The sequence below is a fragment of the Mauremys reevesii genome, linkage group 7, assembly GCF_016161935.1.
Source record: "Mauremys reevesii isolate NIE-2019 linkage group 7, ASM1616193v1, whole genome shotgun sequence".
Lineage (NCBI taxonomy): Eukaryota > Metazoa > Chordata > Testudines > Geoemydidae > Mauremys > Mauremys reevesii.
In genome coordinates this window covers 96,293,366-96,309,211 of record NC_052629.1, presented here as the reverse complement: position 1 = coordinate 96,309,211, position 15,846 = coordinate 96,293,366, and the positions used below count along the sequence as shown (strand labels likewise).

At 55.7% G+C, this 15,846-nt stretch overlaps 1 protein-coding gene across 5 annotated transcripts in view; it reads right to left on the bottom strand.

Moving 5' to 3' along the window:
• Window positions 1–15,846, bottom strand: part of DNAJC4 (DnaJ heat shock protein family (Hsp40) member C4) — a 79,820-nt gene that overhangs the window by 6,336 nt on the left and 57,638 nt on the right. For 3 of the 5 annotated variants that reach the window (XM_039481585.1, XM_039481583.1, XM_039481581.1), the window contains 2 exons: window positions 14,217–14,422; window positions 12,594–12,764 (listed from right to left, as the gene is read on the bottom strand). In XM_039481585.1, coding sequence (XP_039337519.1) covers window positions 12,594–12,764; window positions 14,217–14,422 — 377 coding nt within the window. Of the gene's footprint in view, window positions 1–5,838; window positions 6,006–12,593; window positions 12,765–14,216; window positions 14,423–15,846 lie in introns of all 5 variants that reach the window. The other 2 variants (XR_005582824.1, XM_039481582.1) reach the window with 2 other exon arrangements.

Here is a 15,846-nt window from a genome sequence, read left to right as displayed (position 1 = left end):
CACAAAAGAGAAAAAGAAGATGATGCCAGAGGCTTGAATGGATGTCCCATAGGAGCCACTAAGACCATAGTAAGGTACCACAAAGGAACTGGTTCTCTCAATGGTGAGTAGAGACAAAGGATCCTTTCAAGAATCTTGTTACCATGGTATTAGAAAATACTAACCTCCCATGGATGGGTGGATGAAATGCTGAAATCACAGCCAGATGCCCCCTCAATGAGCTAAGTAGGAGACCTGACGACTGAAGATGTAACAAATACTCCAAGATGTCCTGGATACCAGCCACCTTTGGTTGAACTCTGCAGGCCAACGATCATATCAAAAAACACATCCATTTGGCCAAATCGGCCATTCGGAGAGAGCTTCCTTCTATTGAGTAGAACCTGTCAAACAGCCTCCAAACCTCGTTCTTCCTCCTCATTTAATCACAGACCAGCCATTCAATGAGGTGGAGAGATCTGAGTGTGGGACAGAAAATCTGACCGTGATGCTGAGTCAAGCAGTCGAGATGGAAAGGAAGGGATATGGGAGGCCAAACTGATAACGCAAGAAGGTCGGACAACTGAGTTTGCCTCAGCCAGGCCAGAGCAATGAGGATGAGCTTGACACAGTCCAATTTCAGTTTGACGACGACCTGTGGGATGATCGGAATCAGAGGGAAAGCATACAGGAGTGCCGAATACCAACTCACGCAAAAAGCGTCGGCCAGGGAGCCCGGGCTGAGACCCCCTCGAGATCAAAACAGCTGGCATTTCTTCTTGTCTCTCGTGGGAAACAGGCTGATTGCTGGGATGCCCCAAGCTGCAAAGACAGACCACAGGACACTGGGCTTCAGGGACCATTTGTGTCACAGGGAAAAAATCCTGCTGAGGTGATTTCCGAGTTGATTCTGGACCCTGGGTAAATGATTGGCCACTGGAATAATGCTCCTCCCAGTGCACAACTGCCAGAGCCTGATCCTGACACAGGCCTTTTGCATGTTCTCCCCCACGTCTGTTCTCATAGTACATCATGGTGATATTGTCAGTGAGTGTGTGAACCACTGCGCCCTTAATGTAATCTTGGAAAGTGTGATGGCCTGAAGCTCCACAATGTTGATATGCAGTGAAGTTTTCTGTTTCAACCACAGGCCCTGAACTTTAAACGACCCCAGATGTGCTCCCCAGTCTACTAGGAGACTTCAGTGATAACCATCCTGGTTGGTGGGGATCGAGCGAAAGGAACACCCTGGCATATGTTGTCCTGAACTGTTCACCACCATAAAGAATCCAGTTGTCCAAGGGATGATGGTTCAGATGAAAGACTGACTTCAGCCACATTTGGAGAGGGTAAAGACACAATCTGGCAAAATGGACCACCTGCATTATTCCTGGGGGAATTCTGCGCCACCGAACACGTGCAGAATTCATGTCCCTTGCAGATTTTCCATCATTTTCTGCAGGGAAGCAAAGGGAAGCCACAAGAGCAGTCACGTTCTCCTCCCCAGCAGTGTGGGAACATCGTTTTGGGCGCCGGAGCAGCCGATGGAAAGGTAAATCACTGTGGGGAGGTCCCGGCTGGGGATGACCCAGCTAGTGGTTCCTATCCTGCGCCGGGCTCAGCTGCTAGTCCCAGCTGGGCTTGGGGAGGACAGAGCTTCCTCTTCTCCTGCAATGAGCGGCCAGGTCCAGGTCAGACCTACTTCCCTGGCTATAGGAAGCTCTGCACTCCCCCTCATCACTCCTTAGCTGCAGGGAGAAGGGTCACTATATGGGGAGCTGCTCCCCTGTCTGCCCAACTCCTGTGCATCCGGACTGCCACATACCCAGACCTCCCTGCCGAGCCTCACCCCCACCCATGGGAGGGACACAAGTCGATGGGCTGAGACCAGAATCAGAAGGCCTTTGCCTCCAGGATCTATGACCCTTTCTGGGATAGCCCTGTTTCCCTGGGGGAAAGAAGGACTTCTCAATGAAGCACTGTGAGAGGTACTGCTGCTGCTGACTGCCATAATGGTGCCTCTGGACTGCTGGAGTATACAACCCTAAAGAACGCAGTGTGGCTTGTGAATCTTTAAAAGAATGCAAAGTCTCATCGGTCTTGTCTGAGAATAATACCCGACCATCAAAGGGCAGGTCCTCAATACTCTGTTGCACATTAGAAGCAATGCCTGAGCTTTGCAGCCATGACACCCTCCTCATGGTTACAGCTGAGGCCACAATTCTGACCGATGAATCTACTGCGTCCAACACTGAATGAAGAGACGTCTTGGAAACCGAACAGCCTTCAGCCATGAAAGCTCTAAACTCTTCTCTGGGGGCTTCTGGTAACTTGTCTGCAAATTCAGACATGGCCGTTGGATTAACAAAGTCATATTTGGATAGCAACACCTATTGGTTTGTGATACGCTTTTGCAGGGAAGAGGAGATATAAATCTTTCTCCCCATCAAGTCCATCTTCTTTGACTCCATTTCCTTGAGAGCAGATTTATGCTTATCGTGCCGAGCCTTGTCATTCACCGCAATCACAATACGAGAATTAGAGATGGCTTGAGAATAGAAACCCTCAAAACTTTGCTGAGGGACAAAATAGCAGTTCTCTGAATGCTCCGCTGTGGACAGCACTGAGGCCAGAGTGTTACAGAGGGCCTTCGCAGGCTCCAGGAGAGAGTAATTAATAGGGAGGGCTACTCTCCTCAGAGCAGATGGTCAGAGAATGTCGAGCAACTTCTGTGTATTCTCCTGTAAAAATTCTGCCTGGATGCCTAAGGAAGCAACCATATGCCACAAAAGGCCTTGAAATGCCTCGGGCACCAAAGGAGAAGAGGAACCTGGTACCATCAAATCATCAGGAGAAGACAAAGAAACTGTCAAGTGCAGCAGGAACAAATCCTGTTCCTGAACTGTTGGGCCCAGATGAGACAAGTCTGGAGGCCCCTAGGGAGGAGGCTCAACTGTTGTTTGAACTTGTGGTGGGTGACCAACATTAGCCACCAAGGGGACCGGTGATCTCGCTCTGGAGCGCGATGGAGAATGTGATCTCTGGGACCAGGAAGCCACAGTGTGTTCAGATAAAGCATTGGTGGCCAGTTAGCACTGGGCCAGGAGCCCCTGTCCCGACTATGCAGAGAGTGTCTATCTCGGTACCGATACTGCTCCGAGAATGGTCTCCGGTGCCAATCAGGCAATGAAGACTGGGAGGAGGACCCCAACATGGATCCCGAAGAGTCCCTGGTGACCCGTGACAGCAGAGGAGCCAGTCCCGATGGTACTGATGAGGAATCAGCATAGCCTGTACCAAATATGTGGCACCCACCCCCAATGCTGGGGAAGGCATTGGTACTGAGGTCAGCAGAGGAACTCAGGTAGAAGATAGGATCTGCCAACAAAACAATGTCGGCGCTGAGGGGTGCACTAATGCTCCTTGGGGCCGGGCCTGTCACTAATTTCAACTCCATAGTCTGCGGTGCAGAAGGACCAGGCTGCTGTGTCTACAGACACTGTCTCTCTACAACATGACCAGACAGCGTCAACAATGAAGTGGAGGCCCAGGCCCTGGCAAAGTGCTGGATGAGTGGAGAGTCCAGAACAGATAGGGAGAGTGAATCTGCTGCTGCCTGGTATGCCACCGGCATACAGTCTGTGCTGGGATTAATGTCATCAGTGCCAGACTTAACAGATACCCCAACGCTGGAAAAAGCGTCAATGCTATTGATGCTTGGTGGTCTCAGCATGATACCGGAGAGTGATCTGATGGATCTGCTCCATCCCACATGCTGGAAGTGGTACAGAGTTGATCTGTACTTTTTTTAGAGGAGGAGGAAGAGTTTCCACAAACCCCATGATGGTTCCAATTAGTTTTATAGGACTTCTTCCTCAGCACCTCTGAACGGGATGAACGGCTCCTCCTTGGGGGAGACACCAGCACTGGAACGTGGAGTGGCCTCGTTCACCGAGTCCGAAGGTCACCACCATCAGACGCGGGCCTCGGTGCCGAAACAGGCCTCAGGACCTGCTTGAGAAGATGCAGCTTCAGAGGTAAGTCTCTAGCCATTGGAGTTCTTTTGGTAATCAGCTTACAAACAGAGCATCTCTCCTGAGCATGTCCCTTGCCTCATCACAACAAGCCCCTTGTGTGGGGATCGCTGTTAGGACTCATCCCCCCCTCCCCACGATGGGCAGGGCTTGAACCCTAGTGAGGGCATCCCACAGGACAATAAGTATCTAACTAACTCTAACATAACTAATATGACCTAGGGTACTGCTAACTATCTAACAACTATATACATAGAGAGAAAACACTCAGACAAATGACGTGATAACCACACAGAGCTCTAACACCAGCCACAGGCACTGAGAAGGAACTGACGGGGGGTCAGGGCAGAGCCACCTCATATAGCCAGACTCAGGGCTACAACCACGAGGTGTGAGCACTGCCCCTACGGGTACTGCTAGGCAAAATTCTCCAGCTCCAGTGCACTGGATGCGCACGCACCTGTGTGGAATACATGGCTGCATCTACTCAAGGAAGAACCTAACTTCCATCCATTGGTTCTCACCAGGCCTAAGTCCACTGAGCTAAAGAGCTGGGGTTTCTCTCTCTGAAGGTACTTGCACACCATGACCTAGGTGCCTCTTGGTCTTTGTGTGGCGATGCTAATGGATGGAGCTCAGGACAGCGTGCCCCCACTGTGACACAGGTGTGTTACTGACAACGCAAGGGCAGCGCCACGTAGAATTGTGTTTAAAGGGATCCTCACCCAGTCACAGGGACATTTCAGAGAGTTTAATGCCCAAAGGGGGGTCTGAGTCAGAACTCCTGAGTTCTGTTCCTGGCTCTGGGACATCGCGGTGCCTCCGTTTTCCCTCCTACCCTTGGGCTGTTTAGACTGTGAGTTGTCTGGAGCAGGGATGGTCTTTCATGGTGTATCTGTGCAGTACCCAGCATAGCAGGGCCCTGATCTCTCTTTAGCACCTGGCACAATAAGGGCCTGATCTCAGCTGGGGCCTTTGAGTGCTAGCGTGCTTTTCATACCCTCTGTTAATATGATCAGCATTACAGTAGTGCTTAGAGGCCTTGACCAAGATCAGGGTTCCACTGTGCCAGGTCCTGTACAGACCCGAATTGAGATCAGGGTTCCACTGTGCCAGGTGCTGTACAGACACAGGGACAGTCCCTGCCCTGAGGAGCTCACTATCTAAATAGACAAAGGAAGGATCATTATCCCCATTTTACAGGTGGGGAAACTGAGGCCCAGAGAGGGGAAATGACTTGCTCAAGGTCACCCAGGAGAGAGTGGCAGAGCCAGGAACAGAACTCAGGTGTCCTGAGTCAGAGCCCTGCTCCTTAACCACAGGACTGTGCCTTTCCCAGATGACAGAGCAGGATTTTGCTAGGCCCATTCCAATGAGCCATTTGAAGGCTTGTCACAGCCCCGGACACAACTCCTGCCAGTTCCCTTGCTGTGCCTGCCCTGCTCCTGGTCACTTGGCATGCACGGCATGTCTCTGAGCCCTCCACAGAGGCTGGGGGAGTTGTACCAAGCCTGCGTGTCACTGCGCTGACTGCTGCGTGAGTTCCCAGAGCAGGGACAGGCTGATGAGTTTCTCTTGCCTCGTGTGCCATTTCCCTAACAAATGACACCAGATCTTGTTTGCCGGGAGCCTGGGATCACAGGGAAATGGGAGCGGGGGTGATGCACCAGCTGCTGATCAGGCAGGCCGCAGCCCCTTCCCTGGTGCCCTGGCCCCCCCGCAAACACACAGTGCTTTGTCCGTCGGTGCTGGGTGTGCATTTGGCACAGCCCCTTCACCCGGGGGAGTCCAGGCTCCAGAGAGCTGGGACAGGGCTAAAGCAAACCTGACAATGCTGCTGCAGGGATCAGTCCTGCCTTAGTCTCTTGGGGAGTGGGAAGTGGGGAGCAGGGTCTGAAGAGGGGGATTCTCCATCTCCTGGTCTCTCAAGGTCCGATCCTGCAGCTTGGCTCCCTTTCATGGTATCTTGATAACAGTCTGTGTTGTAGAAGCCTATGTCAAAACAGACAGGCGGGTACTTGACACAGAGTGACACGGAACAATGGTGTCCTGGAAGGACAGAGCACACACAGGCCAAGCAAACTTCTGCCTCCCATGCACTGGCAGAGCATTAACTGGATGGCACAGGTAGGCTCCAGTCGGGTCTCCCCCAGTTGTGCTCCAGAGACCGATTCCAGCAGGGGCACACACACACTTGGTAAAACACAGATACAGTGCAGAACTACTGATGGGTTAGCAGAACCAACAGGCACAGACGGGCAGTGATGTGCTTGAGGCCAGAGAGACTGCTGGGACAGAACCAAGGAGTCCTGTCGCCCAGCCCCCTTGCTCTGAACATTAGACCCCAGAGCCGGCTTTAGGAAGTACACGGCCCAATTCAAACATTTTCGGCGGGGCCCCGGCAGGGATGACTAAAAAAAAACAACATGTAAAAAAAAAAAGCCTTTCATTTCTTAGCAACCGGTTCCCTATAAAAAGTTCTGATTTAAGGGATGTGCCACAGTACGTATTTTTGTACCAATAGGGTTACCATACGTCCGGATGGCGATTTAAGAACCATAAAGCCTGACATGTCCGGGAAAATACGGATGTATGTTAACCCTACCTGAAGTTCTTTTTTAAAAAGATGGGCCTGAACTAGAAATGAGCTCCGTTTCACGTGTGTGGGTCCCCACCACTCCCTGGGGGTATGCTAGGGTGACCAGATGTCCCAATTTTATAGGGGCAGTCCCGATTTTTGGGTCTTTTTCTTATATAGGATCCTATTACCCTCCACCCCCATCCCGATTTTTCACACTTGCTGTCTGGTCACCCTAGGGTGTGCACATGTGTGGGTCCCAGCTGCTCCCTGCCCCCCTCATTGAAGCAGGTGTGCAGGGTTACTGCCCTGGGAACTGCAGGGCACCAGTGGACATGGGTCTGGCTGGAGGCAGGGCAGGGGCTGACTGGAGGTAGGGTCTGGCTGCAGGCAGGGCAAGGGGTGCAGGGCTGGTTGGAGACAGGGGTGTGTGGGGTGGGCTGTCTGGCTTCAGGCAGGCCTGCAGGGGGGTGCGGCAGGGGTTGGCAGGGCTGGAGACAGAGGAGTGTGGGACTGGCTGGCTTCAGGCAGGGGGGTACGGCAGGGGTTGGCTGGAGACAGGGCAGGGGGTGCAGCAGGGGCTGGTGCGGGCAGGGCAGAGGGTACGGCAGGGGCTGGCTGGAGACAGGGCAGGGGGTGTGGGGTTGGCTGCAGACAGGGGCTGGCTGCAGGCAGGGCAGGGGGTGCGGGGCTGGCTGCAGGCAGGGGCTGGTGCAGGCAGGGCAGAGGGTGTGGGGGCTGGTGCGGGCAGGGTGTGTGTGTACAGGGGGTACAGCCCACCCTGTACAGTGAGTGCCCCCTTCTCCTCCCTCCCCCACTGGGGTAGCAGCAGCAGCAGCCCGGGGCTTGGGGGCTATTTAAAGGGCCCCGGGGCTCCTCTGCTTCCACTGCCCCGGATCTGTAAATAGCAGAGGGAGCCCTGGGGAAGCAGCGGGGCTCCAGCGGCTATTTAAAGGACCGACGCAGCAGAGGCAGCTGGAGCCCCCCACTACCCCAGGGTTCTGGGGGATATTTAAAGGGTCCGAGGATCCCCTGCTTCTACCGCCCTGGCCCTTTAAATAGCCGTGGGAGCCCTGGGGAGGCAGCGGGGCTCCAGTGGCTATTTAAAGGGCCGGGGCGGTAGAAGCAATGGGAGCCCCGGACTTTTTAAATAGCCCCCAGAGCCCCGCAGCCCTACCCCAGGGCTCCAGCAGTGGGGCTCTGGTGGCAATTTAAAGGGCCTGGGGCTCCAGCCCCTGCTGGGAGCCCCAGGCCCTTTAAATTGCCCCCTGGGGAAGCCAGGCCGCCCCAGTACAGCACACCGGCTCTTGCCAGTACGCTGTACTAGGGCTTGGGCGCGGGGCCCTCTTAGGGGCGGGGCCCGATTCAGGGGAATTGGTTGAATTGGCCTAAAGCCGGCCCTGTTAGACCACACCCCCTTTCCTGAATGCTCCCAGCAGGGAGTCAATTACCTCCACTCCCTCCTCCCCCCCCTCTCAGGATTCAGCTGGGAAGCTGGAGAGCCTGAGGTTACAAGTGTGTAATTGAGTGCAGGAGCTGACCCAACGGTGCCCCTGATGGGGTTCATGTCACCGGGCATGTACCTAAGTCTCCCTCCCTGACAGAGCCATGTCTGTCTCCTTGCCTGGGGGGGGGCCTTGCTGGGCTGCTGTCTACTGCTATCTAACAGTGCATGGCTGTGCCAGTTCCCAGCCTGGGCACTGCCGCTGCCCCCCCCCCAGTAGCTCTGATTCTGCCTGCGCACCCTCCCCAGCTCTGATCCCTGCTGCCAAGGGGAGGATTAACACCCTAATCAGGCCTAATTCAATGAAACACACTCCGTGTAGGTCTGAAAGGCCTTGACCCACAGAGGGGCACCATAGGGATTCCCGGACCCCTGTCCATGCCCAAATCCTCAGGCATCATGGGCTGCAGGAAAGAATGCAGAGCTGGGAGTCGGGATACCTGGCTCTGGGAGGGGAGTGGGGTCTAGTGGGTTACAGCAGGGAGGGCTGGGAGTCAGGACTCCTGGGTTTCATTCCTGGCTCTGGGAGGTGAGTGAGGACTTGGATAGTGGAGTAGAGAGCATGCTTATTAAATTTGTGAATGACCCCCCCGCTGGGAGGGAGATTCAAATTCAAAACAACATTAACAAATTGAGAATTGGTCTGAAATCAACAGAATGAAATTCAATAAAGACAAGTGCAAAGCACTGCATGTAGGAAGGAAAAATGAAATGCACAACTACAAAACGAGGAAGAACTGGCTGGTGGTCATACTGCAGGAAAGGATCTCGGGGTGATAGTGGAGCACAAATAGAATATGAGTCAACAATGCGATGCTGTTGCAAAAAAAGGCAAATGTCATTCTGGGGTGTAACAACAGCAACGTTGTATGTAAGATACAGGGTGTGTGTGTGTGTGACTGTCTTGCTCTACTTGGCACTGGGGAGGCCTCAGCTGGAGAACTGTGTCCGGTTCTGGGCAGCGCACTTTAGGAAAGATGTGGACAAACTGGAGAAAGTCCAGAGCAGAGCAACGAAAATGCTAAAAGGTTTAGAAACCCTGACCTAGGAGGAAAAGTTAAAAACACTGGGCTTGTTTAGTCATGAGAAAAGACAGAGGGGACCTGCTAACAGTCTTCCAATATGTTAAGGGCTGCTACAAAGAGGACGGGGATCAATTGTTCTCCATGGCCCATGAGGGTAGGACATGCTGAAATGGGCTTGATCTGCAGTAAAGGAGATTTAGGATAGGCAGTAGGACGAATTTTCTAACTCTAAGGGTAGTTAAGCTAGAACAGGCTGCCAAGAGAGGTTGCAGAATCCCCATCTTTGGAAGTTTTTAGGAACTGGTTGGACAAACACCTGTCAGGGATGGTCAAGGTTTACTTGGTCCTGCCTCAGGCTAGGGGCTCGACTTGATGACCTCTCGAGCTTCCTTTCTGTCTACATCTCTACGATGCCTAGTGGTTAGAGCAGGATGGGCTTTGAGTCAGGCTGCATGGGTTCTGTTCCTAGCTCTGGAAGAGGAATGGTGTCTAGTGCTTAGAGCAGGGGTGGGCAAACTATGGCCTGCGGGCTGCATCCGGCCCGCGAGCCATTTTAAGCTGCACAACACGGCTCGTCCCTGCTCTGGCCGGGGCACTGGGTTGAGGCCACACCACATGGCTCCCAGAAGCTGCAGCATGGCCCCACTCCAGCTCCTACGCGTGCCTGCGAACAGGGCAGTGACCAGACCCACCTGGCTGCGCCTCCGCATAGGAGCCGGAGAAGGAAGGGACATACCACTGCTTCCGGGAGCTGCTTGAGGTAAGCGCTGCTCAGAGCCTGCACCCCCTGAGCCTCTCCCCACACCCCAACCCCCTGTCCCAGCCCTGACCCTCCTCCCGCTCTCAAACCCCTCAATACCAGCCTGGAGCACCCTCCTGCACCCCAAACCTCTCATCCCCAGCCCCACCCCAGAGCCCGCACCCCAACCCGGAGCCCCCTCCCATACCCCAACCTCAATTTTGTGAGCATTCATGGCCTGCCATACAATTTCTATTCCCCAATGTGGCCCTCAGGCCAAAAAGTTTGCCCACCCCTGGCTTAGAGCTTAGGTTTGGCTGGAAGTCAGGATGCCAGGGAGTCTGTGCCATGCATGAGGGGCTGGGTCCCCACTCCCATCCCAGAAAGGGAGACCCTGATGCCAATATGGCCCCTTATAGCATGAGGCCAGAGACTAGGAACAGGCTGGGGGGTGCACCCGGCATGAGTGGAGTGCACATGACTGTATGTCTGTGTACGTGTGGCTATCTGCGTATGTGCTCCCATCCACTGCGACTCACATCCTTTCCAGTCTGGCGAGTGAGTGGCAGGCCTGAGCAGAGCCCAAATCAGGCTCTGATCCCCCCGCCCCCCCACTGCCTGCCATGAATCCTGGGATCAGGCCCCAAAGAGACTGAATCCCCCTTTGCCTGCGCCCAGGAGGGGCTGTGGGGAGGGGTGGGAAGCTGGCGCTGGAGCTGCTGTCCTCACTGCATTCATAAACCCATGATCTGTGCACTGTCCCACCAGCACTAAATTCACACTCAACAGCATGGGACTGCCTTGAGTAAGGGTGCTCCCCGTGGTGGCTGTGAATAACAGTGATCTAGACCCCTCAAGACTGGCATCCCCTCTACTTCTGTGACCTAGACCCTCCCAGACTGGCACAGTCCCACATTATGCTCTAGACCCCCAAGATTGGTACCGCCTTCAGTGCTGTCATCTAGACCACCCAAGACCGGCAGCCCTCCAATGCCATGATCTAGACTGCCAGATTGGTACCTCCTACAGCACTGCGATCTAGACTCTCAGACTGGCCCCTGTCCAGTGCTGTGATCTAGATTCCCAGACTGCCCCCCAGCACGGTGATCTGGATTCCCAGACTGCTCCTCACCACGGTGATCTGGATTCCCAGACTGCCCCTCCACCACGGTGATCTGGATTCCCAGACTGCCCCTCCACCACGGTGATCTGGATTCCCAGACTGCCCCTCCACCACAGTGATCTGGATTCCCAGACTGCCCCCCCACCATAGTGATCTAGATTCCCAGACTGGCCCCCAGCACAGTGACCTGGATTCCCAGACTGCCCCCACTCCACTCAGTTATCTAGCTCCCTCAGTGTGGCAATCTAGGCCCTGCCTCCTAGCCTGGCAGCTGTTCACTATTCAATTATGGACTCGCTAATGTGACCTCAATGCCTCCTTAGGGCAGCTGGCGTACGCTCCATGCCTCGAGGGCGTGGGGAGAGCTACTCCAAGTGTCAGCAGATGCCCTGGGACATTGGCTCCTCCATGGGACAGGGCCCTGGCTGGTGTTCGGGTTATGAGAAACCACGTTGTTGGCCCCACATCCCTTGGCTCGCTGCGCTGCAACAGCCATGTATGATGCCTTACAGATGTGTGTAGATGTGAAGAGTGACACTGGCCATGTGGGAGTCTGAGATCATGAGAGAGACATGGGGGCCGGTGGGGATGTGAGTGGGAAGGCTGGCCACATAGGAGGCTGAGATCACAGGAGACTTGCACTAGTGGGCCTGGGTGGGGAGATACTGAGATTAGACGGGGCTTTGGCTGGTGGGGGTGGGGACACTATGGCACAGGGATGGCACAGAGGCCGCCAACCACACCCCATGCAGCACAACTCCAGACCCTTTGACCCCGGGTCTCCCCACAGAGGCATGCTGGGATGGCAGAGAGTGGGCTACAGGCCAGTCAAGACAGCACCAGATGGCTTCTAGGAATCGCAATGAGACCAAGACTTTACCCCACAACCAGAGAAAGGGTCAGGACAACACTCCACCCTGGCCGAGTTTTCTATAACCCTGACAGTGTTAGGACCCTGAGGGTGCATGCTGGTGCTGATCTGCCATGCCAGGGTTATGGGTGGCAGTGCCAAGGGGTGTTATCCCCCATTCTACAGATGGAGAAACTGAAGCACAGAGTGGGGCCAGGAGTCAGTGGAGGCAGGACTCCTGGGATGGAGGGGTGGAGCTGTCCCAGTCCTGGGAAGGACACTTCATACCAGCTGCCCCTTCCCTGAAGCCCATTCCTCCCATCCCACTGTGGATCCATGCCCCCCTGTGTGGGCCCAGGGACTATCTCCAGGCACTGGGAGAGGGAGTTGTGTGAGAGGCTCAAAGGAGGATCTGGGGAAAGGGGCATTTCTGTTGGCTCTTGGGGAACAACCCCTAATAGTGAGGGCACGCTAGCCTGAGCAAGTCTCTTCCGAGGGTGGAGGAGTGAACTGCTAAGACCAGAGTCCTGGGGACCTGGTGAGCCTTCCTCCTGGGTGGGAATTGACTGAAGGCAATGACTCTGCTCTGTGGGGGGGCACTGTGTAGTGTATGGGATGACCCTGCCCTCAGGGCAGGGTGGGGAGGGGATAGATTGTAGAGGATAACCCTGCCCTCGGGCAGGGGGTCGCACTCTGAAAGCCCCTAGCCCTCTCCCAGGCAGGCTGTCATGCAGTGCCCCACCAACTCCTTGCCCCCATACCTGTAGGCCATGTAGTGGGTGGCCATGCTGGCCAGCATGAGGAGGAGGCAGTAGCCGAAGAACTGCTGGTTACGGCGTTGCCTCTGCTTGGCCTGGGTGCCTGAGAAGGTCTCGGCGCGGTGGGTATGGAACTGCTCCCAATAGCGAATGTTCTCGTCAGGCCCTCGGCTGCTGGGAGACAAAGGGTCACTGATGAGGGCTGCGTTAGGGGGAAGGATCTGACCCCAGTAGACTGCTGGCCCTGGACAGGACTCCTGGGGTCTCTCCCAAGGATCGAGCCGCAGGATCAGGGAGGGGGCCGTGAGTCAGGACTCTTGGGTTCTATTTGCCCCTTGGACCAGTCACTTATGAAATTCCCAAAGTATTACGGCCACCTTGCTCTGGTGGCCTGCATGACTCAGCACAGCCGTTCTGCTCCTCCACGCAGGGTTCAAGGGCCCAGGGTACTCTGGGCTGCCTCAGAGAATGGCCCTGCCACAGCACACACAGCCCCTCTGGAACGGTCTCTTCCCAGGGCTGGGAGGTGCAGGGAGGGACGTCCCAGCCTGGAGACCCCTGCGCCAGCTGGGAGCACTCTCCTCATAGCGTGTCTGCTGGGGTCACACTCACTCACTCCCCTGACACCTCCCCACAGCAATGCCTAGGTGATGGCATGCGAGCTGCGGGGATGGCCCTACCCTGGAGAGCCGCCAGCCCTTCTGGGGGGCCTGGGGCCGCTGCAGGGGACTCAGCAGCCAATGCAGCCAATCCAGCCTTGCAGTCCACAGACTCCATTTCCCCATCTGGGGTGGGGCAGATACGTGGCTAGATGGACCCACTAGTCCAGTCCAGGGTGGCAGGCAGGATACCGGGCTAGATGGGCCCCTTGGTCTGATCCGGGAGGTGGGGGTTACCAGGCTGGATAAGCCCCCTGGTCTGATGCAGGGGGTGGGGGTTACCAGGCTGGATAAGCCCCCTGGCCTGATCCGGGGGGTGGGGGTTACCAGGCTGGATAGGTCCCCTGGTCTGATGCAGGGGGTGGGGGTTACCAGGCTGGATGGGCTCCCTGGTCTGATCCGGGGGGTGGGGGTTATGGGGTGAGATGGGCCCCTTGGTCTGAGCCAGCACTGGGAGGACAGTGAGCTATCATATCTCACACCAGTCTTTGCGGGGGGCTGGAGACCATGGCCCAGCTGGAGCCAGCTATGGAGCCAGGTCATTAGCGTGAGTGACGAACTGTTATGGGGCGCGGGGGCGGCCAGGGCAGGATGGGCTAAGTGGCCTTTTCCTGTTTAGCAGCTTCCTGACAGCCTAATGCTCAACAGCTTGTCAGTGGCAGCTGCTCACATTTCAGCCGCAGCTCCCAGCACCTCTGCGCTGGCCTGAGGTCCCTGTGCCGGCCCTTCTCAGCTCAAACCCACACAGGATTAGCAGGGGCTCAACACAGCCTGGGCTCTGGAGCTTCAGTACCAGCCTGGGTCTCCTCACTGGCTCAGAACCAGTGTGGGATCAGGGGGCGCAGACATGGTGGGGGAGCAGCTGGAGGTTGGTCTGATTCACGTTGGCAGGTGGGGGGATACCAGGCTCCGATCCCTTACACCAGCATCACCTCTGTGCCCTGTGCTGTGGCCCTGGTGTCCTTACCTGGTACTAGGCCTGGGTCTCTGGTCTGTGAAGTCAAAGGGGCTGTGCTTGGGGCTGCTGCCTGTGGTGGGCCAGGCTGCATGCCAGGCCCGCTGGCTGTCATAGAGCCTCCTACTGCCCTCCTTGCTCAGCACCTGGTAGGCCTGGTTCAGCTGGATGAACTGGCTGTGCAGGTCAGGGTTGTTGGGGTTGCTGTCGGGGTGCAGCTGGGGGACAGAGAGGAGAGTGAGGATCTATCAGCCCAGGGGAGCCAGCAGAGAGGCTTACACAGCAGGCCAGTGCACGGCCAGCCAGGGTGTGAATCTACAGCCCGCCCACTGGCTGTCCACTAACTGGCCATGTACACAGGCCCTAGTACAGCAGGGCAGCCACAATGGCAAAGCAGTGCTAGCATAGGCCTGACTGCCCCATCTATACTCATGCACCCCAACATGCACACTCATGCATTCGCCCGGTTTCCGCACAACACACATCCACCCCACCCCCCCGATCCTAGGGCCCAGACCAGCAGGCTCAGGAGAATGAAGCTACAGAACCTGCCCCCGACACTGCATGCCTACCCCACTCTCGTCAGAGCTGGCCCATCGCTCACGTTTATCGGGTGCAAATCCCCCTAGAATGTAAACAGGCTCCTGGTTAAGCCCTGCCGCTCGCTCTTAGACCTTGCACTGCCCCCGCTTGACGCAAGTACCCTGAGGGCCATGCTGCCATGAGGTCACACACAGGGCCTGGCTGGAGGCTTGTATACCTGCCAGCTTCTGTGTTGGTCACGGGTGCCATGGGAAGCCAGCTCTCAGGAGGACGGCAGAGGGAGAGCCCATTTCACTCCACCCCTCCAGGAGCAAACTGCAGGGGGTGGTTGTTTGGTGACATGAGTTTAATTGGGTCTGTCTCAGGCCACATTTCAAATGCCACTGGCCCAGTCAGGACAGACAGTGTGTGTGACAGCCTGGTCAAGTGCCCAGGGCACTGAAGTGGGTGTCAGGACTCCTGGGGAGTCGTTAGACGAGGGGGTCCCTTCCAGAGCCAGGCATAGAACCCAGGTGCCCTGCCTCTCATGCCTACCTTTCTCCACACATATTTTACTGGGCTGGGGAGGGGAAATACAATTGTTAACAGAAGAGTGTGCGCATGCTTGGGCAGAAGGGTGCATGCATGCGCTTGTGCATGTAGGCGTATGTGCCGTCATGTGGGTATGTGCCCGTATGCCCACGAGCGACCAGGATTCTGCGCCAGGTTGGCTGAGATAGCAGGGCCTGGACTCGAGTGCCCTAGAGACTAGTCTGATTCCTCTATCTCACAGGCCACAGGCCATCCCTGAACTAATCCCTGGCTCAACTAGAGCAGATTTAACACTGCTTGTGATAGAGAATCCACCACAGCCCCTGGGAAGTTGTTCCATTGGTTAATTACCTCACTGGTACAAACTGGCACATGACTCTAGTCTGAATTGTTCTAGTTTCAGCTCCAGCTGAGTCCAAGCATCTCTGGCCAAGGTCCTTCCTCTGGGCTCATTGCCTGGGCATGGAGATGCTCTCACTTCTGACTCATAGGCCCCAGAGGCCTCCCGGTTAAGGCTGCAATTGCCTTTAACTGGACGGAAGAAAGGGCGCCGGATACTTCCAAAGTT